Source organism: Scyliorhinus torazame, chromosome 9, assembly GCF_047496885.1.
Source record: "Scyliorhinus torazame isolate Kashiwa2021f chromosome 9, sScyTor2.1, whole genome shotgun sequence".
NCBI lineage: Eukaryota > Metazoa > Chordata > Chondrichthyes > Carcharhiniformes > Scyliorhinidae > Scyliorhinus > Scyliorhinus torazame.
This window is the reverse complement of record NC_092715.1, coordinates 167,072,474-167,090,899: the sequence shown is the minus strand read 5'-3', so window position 1 is coordinate 167,090,899 and position 18,426 is coordinate 167,072,474. Positions and strand designations below refer to the sequence as shown.

The following is an 18,426-nucleotide window of genomic DNA, read 5'->3' as shown; positions in this document are numbered from 1 at the left end:
CTCCATCCCTGCCACCGACAAAACATGGCGACTAGGGATTTTCACAGTAACTTCATTGCAGTGTAAGCCTAAAGATTATTATTATTATAAAGCTGTCCAGACCTCCTCTACTCCCAATGGCACCTCCAACTCTTCCTGATCCTCCACCATGGGACACTCCAACCCCTCTAGAAACTCCATATCCGACTCCACTCCAGGCGGTTCCGACCTATATAGATTCTTATAAACGCCATAAACACCGTTAACCTTATCTGGCGCAAACTATCCACTCCCCCGACTCCGAACAATCTCTTGGGAGGCCACCTTTCACCTCAACTGGCCAGCCAAAAGACGGCTGTGGCCTTCTCTCCATATTCATGCATTACCCCCCTCGAGCACCGCAACTGGCGCACCACCTGATCAGTAGATAACAGATCAAATTGCATCTGCATCTTCTTTCTACACAACGGTAGCTCCAGAGACAGGTTATTTGAATACCTACGATCTACCTCCAAAATCTCATCCACTAACCGCAGGCGCTCTTCCTTTGCCTCCCAACCTGTGCCTTGTGAGAGATTATTTCCCCTCTCACCATTGCCTTCAGGGCCTCCCACAATACCAAGGGTGACATCTTCCCATTTTTATTGTACCGCACATAGTCAATCACCCTAGTCATCTTCATACAAAATCCCAAATCCTTCAACAGCTCCAAATCCAAACTCCACGCCAGCCACTGAACTGGCCCCAACTCCAAAGCCACATGTACCAAATGCGGAGCATGATCGGAAATGATTGCAGAATATTCCGCATTCCTTACCCCTGGCAGCAGAGACCTCCCCACCACGAAATAAACCAGTACGCGAATACATGTACCTGAGAGAAAGAAGAAATCCGTAACCCCAGGTGCAAAAACCATCATAGATCCACCCCATCCAACCCCTTCATAAAAGACGTCAGTACCTTCGCCACCCCCAAGGGGCCAACGAGTTAGAGTTCAGAAGGCAATTCAAATCACCCCCAAAATCAACTGGTACGTGCCCATGACCAGCACCCTCTTCATAAATTCCACATCCTCCCAATGCGAAACACACCCACCCACACCCAATGCGAAACACACCCACCCACACCCAATGCGAAACACACCCACCCACACCCAATGCGAAACACACCCACCCACACCCAATGCGAAACACACCCACCCACACCCAATGCGAAACACACCCACCCACACCCAATGCGAAACACACCCACCCACACCCAATGCGAAACACACCCACCCACACCCAATGCGAAACACACCCACCCACACCCAATGCGAAACACACCCACCCACACCCAATGCGAAACACACCCACCCACACCCAATGCGAAACACACCCACCCACACCCAATGCGAAACACACCCACCCACACCCAATGCGAAACACACCCACCCACACCCAATGCGAAACACACCCACCCACACCCAATGCGAAACACACCCACCCACACCCAATGCGAAACACACCCACCCACACCCAATGCGAAACACACCCACCCACACCCAATGCGAAACACACCCACCCACACCCAATGCGAAACACACCCACCCACACCCAATGCGAAACACACCCACCCACACCCAATGCGAAACACACCCACCCACACCCAATGCGAAACACACCCACCCACACCCAATGCGAAACACACCCACCCACACCCAATGCGAAACACACCCACCCACACCCAATGCGAAACACACCCACCCACACCCAATGCGAAACACACCCACCCACACCCAATGCGAAACACACCCACCCACACCCAATGCGAAACACACCCACCCACACCCAATGCGAAACACACCCACACCCAATGCGAAACACCCACCCACTGTGAAACACACACAGCTACCCCATACCCACCCACACACAATGTGACACCCCCCCTAATGTGACACCCACACACCCACCCACACCCAATGCGAAACACACCCACCCACACCCAATGCGACACACACACACCCAATGCGAAACACACACACCCAATGCGAAACACACACACACACCCAATGCGAAACACACACACACCCAATGCGAAACACACACACCCAATGCGAAACACACACACACACCCAATGCGAAACACACACACACCCAATGCGAAACACACACACACACCCAATGCGAAACACACACACACACCCAATGCGAAACACACACACACACCCAATGCGAAACACACACACACACCCAATGCGAAACACACACACACCCAATGCGAAACACACACACACCCAATGCGAAACACACACACACCCAATGCGAAACACACACACACCCAATGCGAAACACACACACCCAATGCGAAACACACACACCCAATGCGAAACACACACACACCCAATGCGAAACACCCACCCACTGTGAAACACACACAGCCACCCCATACCCACCCACACACAATGTGACACCCCCCCTAATGTGACACACACACACCCACCCACACCCAATGCGAAACACACACACCCACTGTGAAACACACACAGCCACCCCATACCCACACACACAAAATGTGACACACACACTCAATGTGACACACAATGTGACACAACCCCCCCAATGTGACACACACACACCCACACCCCAATGCGAAACACTCCCACCCACACCCAATGCGAAACACACACACACACCCAATGCGAAACACACACACACACCCAATGCGAAACACACACACCCAATGCGAAACACCCACCCACTGTGAAACACACACAGCTACCCCATACCCACCCACACAAAATGTGACACCCCCCCTAATGTGACACACACACACCCACCCACACCCAATGCGAAACACACCCACCCACACCCAATGCGACACACACACACCCAATGCGAAACACACACACACACACCCAATGCGAAACACACACACACCCAATGCGAAACACCCACCCACTGTGAAACACACACAGCTACCCCATACCCACCCACACAAAATGTGACACCCCCCCTAATGTGACACACACACACCCACCCACACCCAATGCGAAACACACCCACCCACACCCAATGCGACACACACACACCCAATGCGAAACACACACACACCCAATGCGAAACACCCACCCACTGTGAAACACACACAGCCACCCCATACCCACCCACACACAATGTGACACCCCCCCTAATGTGACACACACACACCCACCCACACCCAATGCGAGAAACACACACCCACTGTGAAACACACACAGCCACCCCATACCCACCCACACAAAATGTGACACACACACTCAATGTGACACAATGTGACACAACCCCCCCAATGTGACACACACACACCCACACCCCAATGTGAAACACACACACACACCCAATGTGAAACACACCCACACCGCCCCCCCCCACGCCCCCAATGTGTGACCCAGCCCCACACCTCCCCAATGTGTGACCCAGCCCCACACATCCCCAATGTGTGACCCAGCCCCCCCCCCCCAAGATGGGACAAATAACAAACCCCAGTCACCGTCAGCCTTCTACCTCGGCCCCTCCCATCCCAGAAATTCCCCAACCACTTCCTCTCAAACCAACACCTCCCTCTTCCATACTCATCCCCCATTCACATCTCCTAGGTTTCATTGGAACTTGCCTAAACAGGTTCAGGAGCTGCAGCCCCTCACCACACCTTGCTCCAGTTTACTAGCCAACCTCAGCCTGCTAGCGAGGTAGCCCCCCAGCCAGAATCCTCCACAAGTAAAACAACCAAAGGGATCAAAACCCAAACCACCACATCCAAGAACCAAAACTCTCCTCCTTCCCCCCGCCATCAACCTTAAAAACTATCCAAAACCTCTCCCCTCTCCCCCAAGTCAAATTCCACCCCACCCCCCAAGCCAGAGAGAACACACATCAAGATAAAAAACACAAAAACGAAAAATCTCTCCCAAACAAAACACACCAATTTCAATTAACCACAATGCTGTACAATGACAAGAAACAGGAAAAACTAATATTACACCCATCCCGACCATCAGCAAAGTCCCAGTCAAACACCCTCAGTTTAGTCCAAGTCCTTGATTTTTAAAAGGCCTCTACCTCCTCCATCTCAAAGAAATGGTCCATTGCATTATGTGTAACCCTCAGCTTCACCAGGTACACCACACCAAAACACACGCCACTCTTGTATAGTGCTGCCTTCACCTGTTAAAAGCCGCACGCCTTCTTTCCAATTCCGCCATGATATACTGGTATATACCAATATTGCTGCCTTCCCACCGCATCTCCCTATTCTCCTTGGCCCACTTCAGGACCCTCTCCTTCACCCGATAGCTGTGAAAACAGTACATCACTGCTCCCGATGCCACATTCCATCGTGGATTCTCCCAGGGCGATCGATGGGCCTGATCCAGCACAATGGGGGAGCCCAACCCTCCTCCCCATCAACTTCATAAATATCGACTTGAAGTATTCGTCGGCCTCTGATCCTCCACCTCCTCCAGTAACCGCACAATCCTGAGGTTCTGCCACCTCGACCTTTTCCACTGGTCCTCGACCTTAGCTCTCAGGTCCTTGTTTCTTTCCTCCACCCTCCGCAACTCAGCATCCAGAGGCCAACTAGTCACTATGTTGCGACAGCGTCTCCTCCACCGCTTCCAACATCTCACCATGCTACCGCACAGTCTCCGACATCTTCGCCAGTGTCTCCTCCAGTAACTTTGAGGGTCTCCATCATATCTTTCCCTTGCCTCTCAAAATGTGTGCTGAATTGCCTTGCAAATTCGATAGACTTAGACATCACCTCTGCCAACTTATTCACAGTAATAGGTGCAGCCCCACCTGACAAGCTTGCCTCTGCATTCTTTGATTCCACCAGATTCCATACCTTGCTCAGCTCCTCAGACCGGCTACCGCTCACACCTTTCTTTCCAACATTCTTTCTTGCACCTTTTGACATCCTTTCACAAAAGGCTCAAACGAGACGAGTCTGTCCACCAATTATCCCTGGGAACCGAGTGGAAAAGACCAAAAACCAAGGGCTATTGCGGGATCTACCTTGCATACGACCTCCTTCTACATGTTACCACTGAAGTCCCCCCAGCATGGATTCAGGACAGGTAGGTCATGTCTGACAAATCCCATTGAATTTTTTGAAAAGGTGACTAAGGTAGTGGACAGAGGAATATCTATGGATGTTGGTTCTATGGACTTCCAGAAGACATTTGATAATTTTCTACATCGAAGACTGTTAACGAAATGTAGAAGCCCACAGAATCGAGAGCAAATTACTGACATGGCTGGGAAATTGGGTGAGCGGCAGGATGGGTGACACGGTAGCACAGTTGTTAGCACTGCTGCTTCACAGCTCCAGGGACCCGGATTTGATTCCCGCCTTGGATCACTGCTCTCCCCGTACCTGCGTGAGTTTTTTCCGGGTGCTCCAGTTTTCTCCCACAAGTCCCAAAAGACGTGCTTGTGAATTGAATATTCTGAATTCTCCCTCAGTGTACCGAACAGGCACCGGAGTGTGGCGACTGGGGGATTTTCACAGTAACTTCACTGCAGTGTTAATATAAGCCTACTTGTGATACTAATAAACATTATTATTATTGTGTGACTAATTGGCAGGGATCAGTGTTCGGGCCTCAATTGTTCATATTATTCATTAACGACTTGGATAATGATGATGTACTGGGGTGAGCACAGTAAGAAGTCTTACAACACCACATTCACCTGAGGAAGGAGCACTGCCCCAAAAGCCAGTGATTTGAAACAAACCTGTTGGACTTTAACCTGGTATAGTAAGACTTCTTACTGACTTGGATATTGGCATAGAAAGTCATATATCCAAATCTGTTGTTTAGGTGGCATTGTAGACAGTCTCGATAACAGTATAATATTACAAAGGGATATTGAGGTGAATGGGCAAAACTGTTGGATTTCAATGTAAGCAAGTATGAGGTTACCCATTTTGGACCAAAAAAAGGATAGATCGGGGTTCTTTCTGGATTATATGAAGCTAAATTTAGTTGATGTCCAAAGAGACCTGGGAGTTCAGGTGCATAGATCTTGAAAATGCCAAACCAAGGGCAGAAAGTAATCAAGGCGGCTAATGGGGTGCTCATGGTGACTCAGGTCAAATCATCACCAGTCCAGTCAGCTCTCCCCCTTGAACATTGGGATAACGCCTTGCTTTTGTAGAACCAAGATGGAGGGTGTGGCCTGGCAGAGCTTTAAGATAATGAAAGAGTTTGATAGAGTTAAGTGCAGGGATGATATTGGCGCTTAGAACAGACTAAACATAGGGGCCATAAATACAAGATCACCACCAATAAATTCAACCAGAAATTCAGGGAGAAACAACTTTATCCAGAGAATGGTTGAATGTGGAACTTGTTATAATGGGTAGTTGATGTGAACAACGTTAATGCATTTAAGGGGAATCCGGATATACACACATGGGGAAAAAAATAGAATATGTTGATAAAGGTCCAATGAAGGAGGGGCAAGACATGCACTGGAGAGCCTCAATGGTGTGCAGCTTCATCCATAACCACCGAACCTTCAGGTACTCCTGACAAATGGGCAAAAGCTGCCTTCTGAAGTCAAAATGACATACGAGGGTGGGGAAAAGGTGGAAGAAATGAAAAAGTGAAAAATAATGATGATCACGTGAATTCCTAAAAAAGGTAAACTAGTTCCTCGCTTACCGCCCTACAACCCGTGAAATGGGATGACTGCAATTGCAATCTACACTGAAATGGAGCTTTTAAACATAAGAATAAAATGCATCGAACAACAAATTCATCCAAATTGTTATAGTAAACACTGCAAATATTGCAAGTCCAGAAATGCAAAACCATCACCACAAAGAAATTTCAATTATTTGGATGAGGAGACTAAAACATTGCCTTATTATATAGTCCACAAATAAACTGCATGAAGTTGCTTCACAATTCAAAATCAAGTGAATTATATAGCGATTTAAATCTCACTCTCTTTCACGCGTACAGGGTTGCAGGAGGACCCTGCCTCCCAGTCTCAGTCCGAGGAGGATTATATATTCACCAAGGCCAAAACCAAGGTGACTTCCGTAGACGACCATGGAGTGAGCAGTCGCACATTTGGCAGCTCCCGCTCATGGTGGTCTTTGTGCGGCTTTTAAGCTGGATTGTTGCAGGACATTTGTAGAGAAAGGATGTAGAAGCACGGACAGAAGAAAGGGATCCCGGTTTATGGAGCTGCGACCCAAAAGTCATTGGAAAAGAACGAACCAGACAGTGGTGGGAAGCGAGGAGCAGACAATGCTCGTGGAGATGGCAGCCGAACAGGATCAGACCCAGTCAGCTCAGTGGTCAATGGACCAGTTGGTGAGCTTCTTAAATGAGAAGTTCACCCGACAATGGAAGGAGAGCGCGGAGGACCTGGCCCGGGCGGTGGACTCGATCAAGGCGGTGGTTGATCGCATGGAGAAGAGACTGGCGGCCCAGGGTCAGGCGATCCAGAGATTGGAGGAGCTGGCGGGGCAGCATGAGAACCAGTCCACCTCGATGGCAGCAGAGATTGGGATGCTGCATGACCAGCAGAAGCAACAGCTGGAGAAAGTAGAGGACGTGGAGAACCGTAGTTGGGAGGCAGAACATTCAGATCGTGGGTCTGCCGGAGGGAATCGGAAGGATCGGACGCTGGTGCGTATGTGGGGAAGATGTTGGAGAAGCTGCTTGGGAAAGGTGCGTTTGATCGACCGCTGGAGGTGGAGCGGGCCCATAGGGCACTGATGCACAAGCCCGGGGGGGGGGGGGGGGGGGGGGGGGGGGGATGGTGGTGCGATTACATTGGTTCCTGGACAAGGAATGCATTATGAGTTGGGCCAGGCAGACAAGGTGATGTACGTGGGAGGATGTTGAGATCCGGGCCTACGGGTGACCTACGGGGGCCAGGAGTGGTACATTGGCTGGTCGGAGGAGGCAACGGACTTCATGAAGGAGAATAGACTGACAGGAGAAGGAGGATCTTGAACTTTGACTGAGGAGATCTGAACTATGTTTTGTTAAACTTTGGATCGGTGTTGTTTGACTTATTTCGGGGGTTTTCCTTGTTTCTTGCCGTTTTCTTTCGGTTTGGTTTGGGGTTAGGCTGGTATATAGTAATTTGTAAAGGGAGGAGGGGTGGGCCTTTGTGCTCGGACTTTGAGAGGGGTTGTTTGTTTTTGCTTCTTGCCTTCGTTTTGACTGTTTGCACTAAGAGCGCGGGGGGGGGTGACCAGTGGGTGGTAAGATGCTAGGCGCCATGGGCTGGGGCTGCCAGGCTAGCTGGGAGGACTAGTTCACGGAAGCAAAATGGGGGGGGGTGAGCTGAGGACCGAGGTGGGGAGGGTGGGGGCCTCGTCTGCTGATGGGGAGGGGACTTCCAAAGTGGAGGAGGAGGTGGGTTGATGACGGTGGTTGCCCAAGGGCAGGCTGGGGAAGCTGCAAGGCATGGGCCGCAGACTGGCCTAGAAGTTATGGTTGATCGGCTGGGAGGGGGGGTGCCGGTCCCCCGTTCAGGCTGGTCACCTGGAACGTTCAGGGATTGAATGGGCCAGTCAAAAAGGTCCGTGTGTTGACACACGTGAGGCAACTGAAGGCAGACGTGGCCATGTTGCAGGAGACACATTTGAAGGTGGGGGATCAGATTAGGTTGAGGAAGGGATGGATTCGGCAGGTGTTTCATTCTGGATTAGACTTTAAAACAAGGGCGGTGGCAATCCTGCTCAATAAACGGGTGGCATTAGAGGTGGGGAAGATAGAGGCGGACCTGGGGGATAGATATGTTATGGTTAGTGGGAAGTTGGAGGAAATGGCCGTGGTATTGGTGAATATATATGCCCCAAACTGGGATGATGTTGATTTTGTCAGACGGTACTGGGGGAGATCCTGGACCTGGATTGATATCGACTGATTATGGAGGGGGGGGGGGGGGGGGGGGGGGGGAAGATTTGGGCTCCTGTCCACAGGTAAGATGGAGGGACAGCTGAGGAGGGTGAAGGGGGCGGTGTATGAATATGGGGAAAAAGCCAGCAGGATGTTGGCGCATCAGCAGAAGAAACAGGAGGTGGCGAGAGAGATTGGGAAAGTAAATGATACAGGGGGGAAGTTGGTTTTGGATCTGGCGGGGGTGAATGACGTGTATCGGGAGTTTTACAGGGGGGGGGGGGGGGCATCAATCTCCCTTATTTTGAAGCGGGATAAGGGTCCGGAGAGTTGTGGGTCGTATAGACTGATCTCCCTGTTGAATGTTGATGCTAAATTGCTGCCAAAGATCTTGGCCATGCAGATAGAGGATTGTCCCCCGGAAGTAATAGGGGAGGACCAGACCGGATTTGTGGAGGGACGACACCTGACGTCCAATATTGGATGGCTCCTAAATGTGATAATGATGCCTGCGGAGGAGCGCGAGGTCAAGGTGGTGGTGGCCATGAATGCAGAGATTTGATCGGGTGGAGTGGAAGTAACTGTGGGATGTCCTGGGAAGGTTTGAGTTCCGGCAGGGATGCATGGATTGGGTCCAGTTGCTATATCAGGCACCGGTGGCGAATGCAAGGACCAACTGAGTCCGGTGAGAGTATTTTAGTCTGTGCAGGAGGACAAGGCAGGGGTGCCCACTCTCTCCACTACTGTTTGCCCTGGCCATAGAGCCTTTGGCAATGGCGCTGAGGCATTGAACATTTGTCGGGGGATAGTGAGAGGGAGGGGTGGTGGAGCATAGGGTCTCGATCTATGCGGACGATTTGCTCTTGTATATAACAGACCTTTTGTGGGGGGATTGCAGGAATTATGAGAATCCTGGAGAAATTTGGCCAGTTCTCGGCTACAAACTAAACATGAGCAAGAGCGAGGTCTTCGCGATCCAAGCAAGGGGGGGCCTTCGCGATCCAAGCAAGGCGGCAGGAGAGGAGACTTGAGGGAGATGCAGTTCAAAGTGGTGGGAAGGAGTTTTAGGTATCTGGGGATTCAGGTGGCAAGGGACTGGGGTCAGCTTCATAAACTAAATTTAGGCAGGATGATTGAGAAAATGAAAGGGGACTTCCGTAGGTGGGTCGTGCTCCCGCTGTCATTGGCAGGGAGGGTACAGACTGTGAAAATGATAGTCCTCCAGAGATTGCTGTTTGTGTTTCAGTGTCTCCCAATCTTTATCCCCAAGGCATTTTTTAGGAAAATCAACGCGGCAATCTCGGGTTTTATATGTACTGGGAAAGCCCCACGGGTGAAGAACGTCCTTCTTGAGCGGGGGGGCGGGGAGGGAGGCTTGGCCCTTCCGAACTTTATTAATTACTACTGGGCGGCTAAGATTTTGATGGTTAGGACGTGGGTAGTGGGGTAGGGGTTGGTGTGGAAGCGGGTAGAGGCGGCATCTTGTAAGGGCACGAGCCTGGAAGCTCTGTTAATGGCACCTCTGCCGTTCGCGCCGGCTCAGTCCTCCACAAGCCCAGTGGTAGTGGCAGCCCTGAGAGTGTTGTGGCAATGGTGGCAGCACATGGGACTGGAGGGGGCATCAGTGTGGTCACCGATCTGTGACAATCACCGGTTCGCTCCGGGGGGGGGGGCCCTCCAAAGTCGGGGGTGTGGGCCAGCGACATGACTGTGTTTCTCAGGCTAGAGAAGATGAAGTTCGCCTTAAGGGGTTCAATGCAGGGGTTCGCTCGGAGGTGGCAGCCGTTCATCGACTTCTTTAAGGAAAACTGACCGTCAGCAGAAGGGGGGGGGGGCATGGAAGTGCAGAATAAGGGCAGGGAATCTAATATATGGGTATCTAAAAGTTAGGGCGGGGGGGTGAAAGTTGGGTATGTTACTGTGGGGGGTTTGCGTGTATCGGACCGTTCTGTTATTTAGAATGTTAAAATGATAAATGCCTCAATAAAATGTTTTCTTAAAAAAAAGGCAAAAACAAGCTTTTATTTTAATAAATTGGACCACCATTTCTAGTCAACTAGCACATTAGCAACATAAATAAATGCCAAGCACACATCCATTTCACCCAGCTTTGGGAACTCAGAAGCTTTGGCACTGCATTCAAAATCCAGCAAACAATAACACAGCAATACACTTCAAAAACAAACATTTCCATTCCCTAGATTAGAACCACTCCACAGAAATATTCACAAGACACAGAAAGCACAATATGATGCATCATGCACATTACCACATATCTGGTATATTATTAATACAGGACGCCTTGAGATGCCAATAAAGGTAAACACCAAGTTCCAGGGACCCCACATATGCTCAAATCCAGAATCTGAGGTGCACCTGAATGGGCTTCTGGAGGATTTAACACTGATGATCCCAGGGGACCCGTCATTCAAGAGTATGGGCTGATTTCTCAGCAGTTGCATGACTTCTTACATCATTTTTTCTAAGGGCTGCTCCTAGCAGACGCAGAGCCTGCTCAAAAACACATTCCTGTTCGGGGAGCCCAGCAAACCACGCCCACATGTTCTGGGCATGCCCAGCGCTGGATGGGTTCTGGAGGGGCGTTGCGAGGACGGTGTCTAAGGTGGTAAACACCCGGGTTAAGCCGAGTTGGGGGCTCGCACTATTTGGTGTATCGGACGAGCTGGGAGTGCAGGAGGCGAAAGAGGCCGGTATTCTGGCCTTCGCGTCCCTGGTAGCCCGGCGGAGGATTCTGCTACAGTGGAAGGAGGCGAGGCCCCCGAGCGTGGAAGCCTGGATCAGCAACATGGCAGGGTCCATTAAACTGGAGAGGGTAAAATTTGCCTTAAGAGGATCTGTGCAAGGGTTCTTCAGGCAGACTAACTGTTCCTAGACTTTCTAGCGGAGCGTTTGGAGGTGGACAGCAGCAGCAACCGGGTGGGGGACTTTGTGTTTACTATTGTGTTTATTATCGTTTAAGGGGGGTCTTGTATATTGGGTGAATACGTGACATAGCTATAAGATGTTTATTTATGTGTTCTTTGTTTTTTCTTATTTCATAATTGGTTGAAAATATGTAAAAATTTGAATAAAAATATTTTTTTTAAAAAACACATTCCTATAAACCAGCAAGTGTTCAAACTCTACTATTCCTCCAGTTTTTCTGTCCACTCCTCCAGCTCCCCACCCCACCTCTTCTCCTCCTCCCCCACCAAGCAGGGGCTGGTTTGGCACAGTGGGCTGAACAGCTGGCTTGTCATGCAGAACAGGCCAGCAGCACGGGTTTAATTGCCGTACCGGCCTCCTCCCGACTGGCGCCGGAATGTGGCGACTAGGGGCTATTCACAGTAACTTCATTGAAGCCTACTTGTGACAATAAGCTTATTATTAAGTCGTTGCCAAGATCAGCAGGACTGCAGAGCCAGGGTGGAGAGGAGCCACGTGTGCAACAGAGGAGCTATAATTAAAACATATACACAACTACAGTGGGATATCTTATTCGATGGGGGCTAAGAGTCAAGAAACACTTGCGTGTGCTGGAGTTGAATACAGACCCCCCCCGAAGAGCGTGTTTTCAGCATGTGACTTCAGATTGGGGCATGCCCCCGAGGGATGGAGCCCACGAGTGAACAGGCCATTCTGGGTGTTATGTAATGAGCCAGACTTGATAAAAGATCTTAAAGTAAGGGAACACTTAGGAGGCAGTGATTATAATATGGCAGAATTCAATCTCCAATTTGAAAGAAAGAAGGTAGAATCAGATGTAAAGGTGTTACAGTTAAATAAAGGTAACTACAGGGGCATGAGGGAGGAACTGACGAAAATCGACAAGGAGCAGAGCCTAGTGGGAAAGACAGTAGAACAGCAATGGCAGGAGTTTCTGGGAGTAATTGAGGACACAGTACAGAGCTTCATCCCAAAGAAAAGAAAGGTTATCAGAGGGGGGATTAGGCAGCCATGGCTGACAAAGAAAGTCAGGGAATGCATCAAAGCAAAAGAGAAAGCCTATAATGTGGCAAAGAGCAGTGGGAAGTCAGAAGATTGGGAAGGCTACAAAAACAAACAGAGGATAACAAAGAGAGAACTAAGGAAAGAGAGGATCAAATATGAAGGCAGGCTAGCCAGTAACATTAGGAATGATAGTAAAAGTTTCTTTAAATACATTAAAAACAAACGGGAGGCAAAAGTAGACATTGGGCCGCTCCACAATGACGCTGGTAATCTAGTGATGGGAGACAAGGAAATAGCTGAGGAACTAAATAAGTACTTGGCATCAGTCTTCACAGTAGAAGACAAGAGTAATATCCCAACAATTCAGGAGAGTCAGGGGACAGAGGAGAAAATGCTAGAGAAACTAAGAGGTCTAAAAATTGATAAATCTCGGGCCCAGATGGGCTACATCCTAGAGTTCTAAAGGAGATAGCTGAAGAAATAGTGGAGGCGTTAGTTATGATCTTTCAAAAGTCAATGGAGTCAGGGAAAGTCCCAGAGGATTGGATAAATCGCTGTTGCTGTAACCCCCCTGTTCAAGAAGGAAACAAGAAAAAAGATGGAAAATTTTAGGCCAATTAGCCTAACCTCAGTTGTTGGCAAGATTCTAAAATCCATCGTTAAGGATGAGATTTCTAAATTCTTGGAAGTGCAGGGTTGGATTAGGACAAGTCAGCATGGATTTAGTAAGGGGAGGTCGTGCCTGACAAACCTGTTAGCGTTCTTTGAAGAGATAACAAATAGGTTAGACCAAGGAGAGCCAATGGATGTTATCTATCTTGACTTCCAAAAGGCCTTTGATAAGGTGCCTCACGGGAGACTGCTGAGTAAAATAAGGGCCCATGGTATTAGAGGCAAGGTACTAACATGGATTGAAGATTGGCTGTCAGGCAGAAGGCAGAGAGTTGGGATAAAAGGTTGTTTTTCGGAATGGCAACCGGTGATGAGTGGTGTCCCGCAGGGTTCAGTGTTGGGGCCACAGCTGTTCTCTTCATATATTAACGATCTCTGTAAGGTTTTCGGGCAATTCGGCCCTTTTTTGACTGCCCAGGAATAAAACCCAGAGACTGTAAACTGGACACTTTTCAGCCAAAGGAACGTAACCAAATTTCCCAGCAGGCTTGGTCCGCTGAGCTGAGTAGGGGCATAGGTATTTACAACCCACCCCCAGGAGCTACAAGGAAGAAGGAGCCAGACAACTAGATAAGATTAAAACACAAACAAAGGGGCATGGTAATACAAAGGGGCCTGCCTGCAAGCAGGACAATGGGATGGTCATAGCCCCATGCAGATGTAAATGACTTTGCCTCCACCAGAGCAGAATCCAATCAACACCCCATCAACATAGCGAGGTGAGAATAGCAGCGATCTCCGGAGCAGATGGAAGACTTTGAAAATCTTCACAAGGGAGCTCAACCTCGTTATCTTAAAAAGCAGACTGGAGGCAGACCTAGGGGAGGTACTCCCATCTTGACAGGTCTGACCGGCTCAAAGGGGGCAGGACCAGCGGGAACTTTAAACCTTATGGATTCAATGCAAAAGGGGCTGGCCGAACACAGGAAAAAGCCAGGTAAAACGGATATAAAAGGGGCTGTGTTTCGATTGAGGGGCTCTTGGCTTGACCTCTCCACCTTTGACTTGACCTCCGGCAGCCTTGGACTGTAAGTACCCTGCAGCAGCTTGCGAAACTCCCTTGACTTTGATAGTGGTTGAGGCTTTAGGGCAGGGGGCTTGATTTGTGTTTTATGCCATTGCTAAAATTGTGTAACAATAAGATTTTACGTTGTGTCCGTTATAGTACTTCCTGAAGAGACATAGTTGTGTTAGAGTTTAAGATTTTATTATAATTTCTTCTGTTTGATGATTTTGACCTGGGTTTTGCAATAAACCTCGATTTGCTGATAATTGGAGTCGTTTAAATTCTTCAATCTCTCACCAGCGATCTCTGACCAAGTCATTGTTAAGATATTCCTCACCTTAATTCCGGGGTCGAGAATCTAGGGTCATCTTGAACGATTCGAACCCGTTCACTCAGGACAGGCTGCTGGTTAGGTAATAAACAGCAGTGTCCTATTCTCTCTCTTGGGAAAGCTACTCCAGCGAAGTAGGAACCGGGTGGGTGTTGTACCACCGGCAAGAGAGAATATCACCTGGGCATTGGTGGGGGTCTGGATATCTGTGTGATATAAGCCTCAGGCTTCCGGTTAGGGATAAACAGCAGGCTTGATTCAGTGCTCTCTCCCGTGGAGGTGTCCCAGTGCGGCATCCCCTGGCCTCTGAAGTTTCAGTGCCAGCTGAAGAGAGACACACACAGATACTCCAACCCCAGATATCGGTCCAGTAGTGGAGTAGCAGAGATGGAACCCTATACATCTAGATGACGGGACTGGGGGCATTCTGACCAAGTTTGCCGATGATACAAAAATAGGTGGAGGGGCAGGCAGTATTGAGGAGGTGGGGAGGCCGCAGAAAGATTTAGACAGTTTAGGAGAGTGGTCCAAGAAATGGCTGATGAAATTCAACGTGGGCAAGTGCGAGGTCTTGCACTTTGGAAAAAAGAATAGAGGCGTGGACTATTTTCTAAACGGAAAATTCATAATGCTGAAGTGCAAAGGGACTTGGGAGTCCTAGTCCAGGATTCTCTAAAGGTAAACTTGCAGGTTGAGTCCGTAATTAAGAAAGCAAATGCAATGTTGTCATTTATCTCAAGAGGCTTGGAATATAAAAGCAGGGATGTACTTCTGAAGCTTTATAAAGCACTAGTTAGGCCCCATTTAGAATACTGTGAGCAATTTTGGGCCCCACACCTCAGGAAGGACATACTGGCACTGGAGCGGGTCCAGTGGAGATTCACACGGATGATCCCAGGAATGGTAGGCCTAACATACGATGAACGTCTGAGGATCCTGGAATTATATTCATTGGAGTTTAGGGGGTTGAGGGGAGATCTAATAGAAACTTACAAGATAATGAATGGCTTAGATAGGGTGTATGTAGGGAAGTTGTTTCCATTAACAGGGGAGACTAGAATAAAAGGGAGTCACTTTAGAACAGAGATGAGGAGAAATTTCTTCAGCCAGAGAGTGGTGGGTCTGTGGAATTCATTGCCAGAGTGCGGTGGAGGCCGGGACGTTGGGTGTCTTTAAGACAGAAGTTGATAAATTCTTGATTTCTCGAGGAATTAAGGGCTATGGAGAGAGAGCGGGTAAATAGAGTTGAAATCAGCCATGATTGAATGGTGGAGTGGACTCAATGGGCCGAATGGCCTTACTTCCGCTCCTATGTCTTATGGCCTTCTCCAGAAGAGCGCCACGCAAAAGAGTGTGCTTTCAGCATGTGACTTCAGAAGGGGACATGCCTTCTCCAGAAATGTGCCACTCTTCACTGACTGTCATTGGACCCATGCAGCTGTTAGGAGAGCAAGCTCCTGCTGCATCCTACAACCAAGGTAGGGTTATAGTACAGTCAGTAGCAAACATCTCTGCGTCACTGCTGATCACAAGTACTGGGTCTTAACGTCTAATAATTTAACTTTTAAAAATTTAAAAACTAAACATAAGTCTAAAAAAGTTCAAATGCTGCATTGAACTATAACAATCATGTGCCTACTAACTAATACAGGTGTGCTTTCATTTTGGTACAGGGGCTGGTTTAGCACAGGGCTAAATAGCTGGCTTTTAAAGCAGACCCAGGCAGGTCAGCAGCACGGTTCAATTCCCGTACCAGCCTCCCCGAACAGGCGTCGGAATGTAACGAATAGGGGCTTTTCACAGTAACTTCATTTGAAGCCTACTTGTGACAATAAGCGATTTTAATTTCATTTTTCATAGCGTTTGGTAGTAATTTTGATGCAGTATTTGAAGCCAAATGCCCTTAAATTTAACTAATGAATTATCAAGACAACAGCAAGCCACCTCTGCAGATATTCACAATGCAAATATTACAGCAGTAAATCCCTTTTTATTCTTAAGCATGCATTCAAATAGAACACCACAATCGATATATACGTCAAATTAGTTGCCTTGATTTCTAAAGCATTCCCACACAAATTTATGTATTGTACTGTTAAAGCAACTCACGCTTTGTCATTTCCACTATGCCTTTCAAACTCTCGCTTTCCTCTTAGATCAAATCCATCAACGCTCCTGGGAAATCCACCTCTTCCTCGTCCACGCCCTCTACCACCGCCACGGCCTTTCACTGATGCCCTGTCCAACCTGTCAATTGGTCTACAAAACAAAACAAGTTAACTGCAATTAATAGAGTAAACATTGTATTTTTTAAATGACTTGCAAATTTACACAGATTAAAATACACAAATGATAAGATATTAGTGATGTCCATCAAAAAAAGTATTGCAATGACTAGTTTCTGTATTGTACTTATTGCAATCTTTAATTGGTCATCATGTTGCTTTCTAGCAGTAAAACATTGAACTTCAATCTGAATTTTCCTTGTTGCTGCTGGCACTCCATGTGAACAGCTCCAAATAAGAGTATGATGGTCCAATGTCCTGTCATAATTATATATCACAGCACACATCCCAATTTCACAAACATTGATAATGTGATGTGCAAGGGGTTGCTAAGTGAAAGTCAAACTTCTTCCTGTAGCAATTGTGGAGGTTCGGCTGGGGAGGGTTTGAAAAACGTTTTTGCACACATTCTTGCAGCTCATTAATTTTTTTGCAGAAATTGGCACATGAAAAAAAGTTGAGGTCTTCTAGACGACTATTATTTTCCTTGTTTGCTGCAGTTGGTAAATAATAGACGAGATCTTCAGCTCCCACTACTCACACAGCTTTCCATGTTTTAGACCTTTTTAGCCAACTTTCGCAGTCCTCCAAGGGCTCATATCTCCTCTTCTGCCAAACGGAAAAACTGACCCCCCTCCTGAAAGTGATTTGCTGCTTCTCCTCACTAGAATTCTCTATGCTCTTCTTTCTGCCACCGTCTACTTTCTCTTCGTGTCTCATCTGTGCACGGATCACCCTCCTCTCCAGTTCATCTGCTTGTAGCTTTCCATTGTACCTACCAGCCACATGGCAACAGATCTTTACTTTCTTACTGTTGGTACTGCTTCCAGGTCAAGGGTCACCAGGTCACATGGAGCAGTATTTCTTATTATCCAAGAAAGGTATAAAAGTGATCCCTTTACCATTGATACAAACTTTTCAGAACAGACCATTTCAAAGAAATTACAAACCTTTACTGCACTGCCTTTGGGCAAAGGTTGGAACGCAGGACAGATTAAAAACACAATGTCACTCATTGAAAGCATACCTCAGGGGTCAATTTTCAATTAATGATGTGGTATCACTGGAGTTGCACCTTGCCACTCGGGCTCACTACTTACTTTGCTAATAGATCTGCACAGCAGCCAAAAGAGCAAGTTCTCGCCACAGCAGCCTACAGGAAGAACGCAGTCTGTGATCAGCGGCCTAAGCCACAGCTTCACTGCTGAAAGATCTGGCCTTTATGTTCTCCTCACACTCATTACATAATCATGAAATATGGAGCTACCTTAAGCCCATTTATTGTTTAAAAGAAAGCAAAGAAATATAA

The 18,426-nt window shown here is 48.2% G+C and overlaps 1 protein-coding gene across 2 annotated transcripts in view; it reads right to left on the bottom strand.

Annotated features, from left to right (window-relative positions):
* Positions 1-18,426, bottom strand: part of LOC140429569 (intracellular hyaluronan-binding protein 4.S-like) — a 70,817-nt gene that overhangs the window by 36,794 nt on the left and 15,597 nt on the right. For both annotated transcript variants that reach the window (XM_072516745.1, XM_072516746.1), the window contains exon 3: positions 16,942-17,091. In XM_072516745.1, coding sequence (XP_072372846.1) covers positions 16,942-17,091 — 150 coding nt within the window. The remainder of the gene's footprint in view (positions 1-16,941; positions 17,092-18,426) is intronic.